We start from the raw sequence: 6,000 nt of genomic DNA on the forward strand, positions 1-6,000 counted from the left end.
TCTCATCTTTTCTAGGTTTTTCTCCTTTTCAGAACATTATCATTTTAAAGTAAGCCTATTTCCATTCCCTAACACCATGTATCATAATGACTAAATACACATATTAGTGAATGTCTCACAACCAATGAAAGCATGGTGTTAAGATTTCATGAAGAATGAGAGAAGCATACAATCACATAATCCTTAACAAATACACATAGTTCTAATGTGTAGTTGTTTATGAAATTTGATATATTTTTCAAAGTATGTGAAATTTTAGACGTGCAGGTGAAAATAAGTATTCTCAATATCTAAAGCTTACCTGATGTCGTGGTACATTACCAAGGCATAATCTTGGATGGTCAGCAAACATTTTTGTAGCATGCATATAAAATGTCCGCATGTAATGATCAGTTGGTTGTTCATCAAAACCTTTTAACCTGTAAGTGAAAATTCCTGTGGATGGGAGATCCTCTGCAAAGGCTGTTACATAGCCACTAGCTGAAAAATTCTTCCAAGCAAATGGATAAATATTGACATAATTTGCATCTTTCATTCTTTTCCTTGTTTCTGGAAGTTCTCGTTCTGTAAATCCTGTGAGCATAGGAATAAGGGCTTGAGGAGTACCATCTCCAACAATATTATAACCTTGTAATACTGTAGCATTTAACATCTCAGTTAGATAATTATATGTCTTTGGAAGTTTCCTTATATAATGAAGACGTGACATGGAATCCAAACCAAATATAAGCACATTTAATGCCATTGAATTACTAGGCAGGTGCAATCCCTCTAGTTTACGGATAACAGATTCATTATGATGAACTCCTGCCATAACATTAGTCCATATTTCACCATCTTTTCCTGTACATTCAATTTCAAAAAAATCTCCTTGCAATTTATGTTTCTGCATTTCTGAACTGAAAGAAAGAGGATTACTTTTTTCCATGTTGAAATCATCAATTCTTTGTAGGTATGTGAGACTACAAGATATTGGTCCATGTTTTACTACAGAAATGTTATTCATATTCAAGAATCCTTGGTCAAGTGTCACCCAGTTTTCTTCAGTTTCACATTTCAGTTCTCCCAGATTTTTTAAATATCTAAAAAGAAGTGAAAAAAATCATCAGGATGACAATTTTAGAGTGTGATAAAATCATTACAGATTAATATAAAATGAACAATTTGAAAATAAGGGTAAGAAAAGTACTTTCAGATAAAATATATACAAAAAAGCATGTTAAATTAGCAACACTGATCAGCTCTCTAAAGGATGAACTACATCCCCCTAGCATATCCTGAAGTGTATGAAGTTCTATGTGACTGTGACTTGGCCCACTATGGGATAGGAAGATCCATTAACATCCGCCTTGGAGAACATAAAAAATACATTTGCTACCATTGTTATGGCAGGTCTGGACTGGCAGACCATGCTTTGGACACCCCTTCACACAGGATTAGATAGAAGAAAACTGATTTGCTTTATAGAAGAAAACTGATTTGCTTTATAGAAGTCATAACAGGTCAGAAAGATTATTTTTAGTCAGCAATAGCCATGAGGCAATCTCCTAATCTGAACAAGTATGGATGCATTAATTTTCCAAAAATATGGGACACTGTTATCTTAATATCAAGTCCTACATAGCTGTAATACATCTTTTTTTTCTCTGCAATAATTTTTCTCTAAGGAGCCAAATCAGGACTTTAGATCTCTTGTTCATAACAATTTGAATTGTTTCATTTACTCATTGTCACATGTGCTCTGAAGCGCATGTGACATAGCCAGTTAATAAACATCTTTTTTTTATAATTTAGTTCATTTAGTGTTGTAATACTGTTAAAATAAGTTGAGAATAACATTCAACACCTAAGCTCATCTATTAGATATATGCTGTATAAAAAAAACGTTATTTCCTGAAGATTTTTACTTCTCTGTTTCTAGCTTTAGAAATGAATGCTTCAATGTGACAATTTCTACCAACTGACATTCCAGACAATAATTTATCTATCCATCTGTTGTATTGTTTGCAACTGTTTAAAAGAATGATAAATACCAATTGGTCAACAAATTACTTATTTTTCTAAATGAAATTAGTTTAGGTTTTTTTATGATTATATATGATAATGATATTATTTAAGCAGATTATGATGTACATTATATATTAATTATGGACAAATGAATGGGGATCAGTTTAATGCAGCAAAATGTTACATCTTGAAGTTTGGGATACATCGATGGGAGGCTGCATACTCTGTCGGAGGAACTGTACTGGAGAAGGTAGGGAAGGCAAGGGATCTGGAGGTGATGAATGATAGAAACCTGAAATTCAGGGAACATATTCCAAAGGTGGAGAAGGTAACCCAGAAGACTGCTGCAATACAGAGAAGGATGTTGACCTGCAGAGATAAAAAAAGTTGTCATGGAATGACAACTTTTTTTTATCTCTGCAGGTCAATGTCCTGATAGATTGGTGATCTGGGCTTTTGTATAAAGCCCTGATCAGACCACACATGGACTATTGTTCTCAAATTTGGTCCCCAGGATTTGAAGAGGATAAATTAACTGTGGAAAGGGTGCAGAGGAAGATGACAAAGGTGGTATCAGGACTGTATGATGTTAGTTATGAAGACAGGCTGAAGGAATGTGGACTACAGAGTTTGGTAGATAGAAGAAGGAGAGGTGATACGATTGAGACTTTTTTTAACTGTTGAGAAGTGGTTACAGGTTGACACTGGGGAATTCTTTTGCTTGGTGGAACAGAGGGAAGGAGCGAGGACAAGGGGTCATCCATGGAAGTTACGAAAGGAAGTTGTGAGCAAGAGAGTAAGGAGTAGTTTCTTTGCATGGAGGGCGGGTGAACCATGGAATGCACTGCCTGATAGAGTGGAGAGAGCAAGAACAGTCAATGAGTTCAAGGAGTAGTATGATAGACTCTGCATTTTCTAGGGTGTGTCTCGCATGATGGGTCTTTTGACTCTATGGAGGCCTGAATCATAAATAATAATTAGAATAGCTTTTAATTAATATTTCCAATATTTTGGCATCCAATATTTTGTATAGCTCAGTGGATGTGGTGTTTGCACACCACGGCGCTTGGCCACACGAAGGAAGACTTGGTTTCGAGTCTAGTTGGTGACTAGAGGAAATTTTTCTAAGCCTTTTTTTGACCGGTTCCCAAGTTAGTCTATCTCTGGCACGGGCAAGTGGGTTTTTCCTCCCGGAAACTCGGGTTTTTCGTCCCGTAAACTCAAGAAAATCGACCATAGAACCCACATTATTTTAGACATTAAATATATTGTGTTAGGGACCACGAGACGGCAGCACATTTGAGCTGTCTCTCTTCACTGCGTACTGCTTAATTAATGATAGCCTTGGGCCATCTATCTCTGATTGGTACCAGTGGAGATTGAACTGCCCACTCAGTCTCCAAAAGTTAGATAGGGCTAAGTGGCCTCGCCTACTCCCGTATACGGGAATAAAAAGGCGTTAGCTGATTTTTTTTTTTTTTTTTTTTTTTTTTTTTTTTTTTTTTTTTTTGGCATAGTCAAACTACCATCATCAGGGAACAAAGAATGAACTAATATACCTGTGCACACAGGCACTACATAAGGTATGACTGAAGCAGAACAACAAAGACAAGTCTAAAGTCCTAAATAGTGTTCCTTAGTGGGATGGGGTGGGTGTTCTTAGTTCTCAGGATGAGTGCTTCCCAGATCTGAGGCAATTTCATACAACCAAATCTGTTTAGGTTTGGGTAGTTCCTTAAGGCTGAGGCAGATTCTAAGAAAAAGTCATTCATATTGAAATTTTCCCCTGTAGAGTAAGGTGGCCTTTTTTCCAACATATCTTATAGTAGGTGTCTAAAGTATGATCTGTAGTGATGAAACTGGATGTAGTCTTTGTGTTCAGGAATTCTTATGCTGGCTGTCCCTCGTGTTTGGATGTAGTTAGATAACTTAGAGCTTCATGGTACCAGGTAGACCTCTGGCAGGTCTGTGGATAGTCTTTGAGAGAACAGATAAAGGTTGCCAATGTTTATATGGTCTGCAAATGTTTATAAGGTTGTATCTTTTGAAGATTTCAGTTAGTTTTTCTAAGTGCCATGGATATGTGGGATAGTAATAGATTTGGTGTAGTCTCTGTTCTGGGGGGGGGGGAGTGAAGTTTTTGGGTTTAATCTTTTTTGATTTGGTAGGGATTGTAGCCACTGGCTAAGAAAGTGTTGTGAATATGTTCAAGTTCAGTAGTGAGTTGTTTAATTATTTTTATACAAAAATAATGAAACTTATAACCAAATATAACTACAAGATGGAGATCAAGATATTGCTTAAGATTTACCACCATCATTCTCATCTGAACCTCTTTCATGAAAATGCAGTGCATGATGAGCAGAGTGAACCACTTTACCAGGCCATCATGTAATGGAGCAACAATATTTTATTTTTGTATTCAAGTATGCAACAAAAAATTAAATTTACAAATACTTGAGAAATTTTTTTTTAAATCACTCTCACATAAGAGGCTGAGAAGCCTATTTTAAATCGGTGCTATGTGTGGGCAGAAGTCAAGAGAAAAGTAATCTGCTGATATTCTTTTTGAAGAGCCAGAGTTGTAGTCTTTAGGACATACTTTATTGGGAAGGCTGTTGCACAGAAAAAGTGCGTGGAATGAAAGTGGAATGAGAGCAGAAGGTTTGGTGAGTCAGCAATTCAACTGCAAAATAAAGCTTGTGTTACTGTAGGTTTAGCAGAAATGAGGTTCAGAAGAAACTGACCATCTGTGGGACAGTGGCTGGAGAGAAAGTTTGTGTGTGTGTGTGGGGGGGGTTATAAATTAACTGAAATGCCCTATTCCAAACAACATTCATAATTTTTTGAGGTCTTAAGTGCACTACTGAAAATGTGATAGCAATATTCCAAGGTTGGCCAAATCTATAATTTGCACAGAGTTAGTAGCTAGACAGATGAAAAGTAGCGACTTTAAGTGAAAAAGGATGCCAAGTTGTTTTGAAGATGTGGATACTATACATATGTGGTTATGCCAGGAAAGGCTAGGAATAAGTGTCAGTCCAAGAAGTGAGAACATTATAAAATGCTGAGGGATGGGAGGGGGAGTAACGACTTTTTTGTATGAAAAAGAACAAAATTATGGTTTAGAAGCCTTAGGTGACTATACTGATCATTTCACTGAAGAAAACTATGGAGATCAGTGTTTTAGGGCATTGATAGTGTGATGGAGTGGCAGGGTGAGTGAAATAAGAGTCCCAAAGAACACCTGCATTAAGAAGAAAATCTGAAGAGAGAGAGAGAGAGAACACACTCTACCATAATACAAAGCGAGCGACCTGACAGAAAACTGGCAATCTAATTACAAAAGGCAGACGAAGATGGCTATTTGTTGAAAAGGTCTCAATGTCGAACTGTATTAAATGCCTTGGAAATGTTAAGTGCAGCAACAGCAACATAAGTTTCTCTAAATCTTTCCAAGGCAAGTGTCCAGAGGTGCATGATGTAGGTGAGATCTGCTGTGGATCTTTTCTGGCAGTATATCCATATTGCTGGTTAGTGATTGACTGAGAGTTTTCCAGGTTTTAATTCAAGCTAAAGTACAAATGGTAGAATATAGTCAGGACCAAAAGCATTTTTGGTAATCAGGCTATTCAAGATTGTTGTCATGATTTTCTGGCAGATGGTCATAAAGGGTATGTGAATGCAATGTTTCAGGTAAAGTTTGAGGTAATTTGATTTGCTTAAATCATCTATACAGGAGATGGATGAGAAGAATGAAGCCAAGAAGTTGGTATTGCAATACTAACATCAGAAGAGAAAGCACATATGGGCAGAAATTGCACCCAACAGGCTTTTCTTTCATGGGATGAGAAAACATGCTATTGACACAGGTGGTAAATATTCTATAATTAGCCCTTTTCAAGGTCATACTTAGCACTGATAATGATTGTCTTGCAACTGTTGTAGTCTTAGTGAAGATTGTGAATGAAGCTAGAGTTTTTGTCTCAAGCT

The 6,000-nt window shown here is 36.7% G+C and overlaps 1 protein-coding gene across 1 annotated transcript in view; it reads right to left on the reverse strand.

Annotated features, from left to right (window-relative positions):
* LOC150102869 (uncharacterized) overlaps positions 1 to 928 on the reverse strand; it is an 80,582-nt gene extending 79,654 nt beyond the window's left edge. The window contains exon 1 of the mRNA XM_090397960.1: positions 302 to 928. Within this exon, the coding sequence (XP_090254086.1) occupies positions 302 to 928 (627 nt within the window). The remainder of the gene's footprint in view (positions 1 to 301) is intronic.
* Positions 929 to 6,000: the final 5,072 nt, after the last annotated feature.

The sequence above is a fragment of the Typopeltis vanoorti genome, chromosome 9, assembly GCF_054136105.1.
Source record: "Typopeltis vanoorti isolate ZY-2024b chromosome 9, IOZ_Tvanoo_1.0, whole genome shotgun sequence".
In the NCBI taxonomy this organism is placed as follows: Eukaryota; Metazoa; Arthropoda; class Arachnida; order Uropygi; family Thelyphonidae; genus Typopeltis; species Typopeltis vanoorti.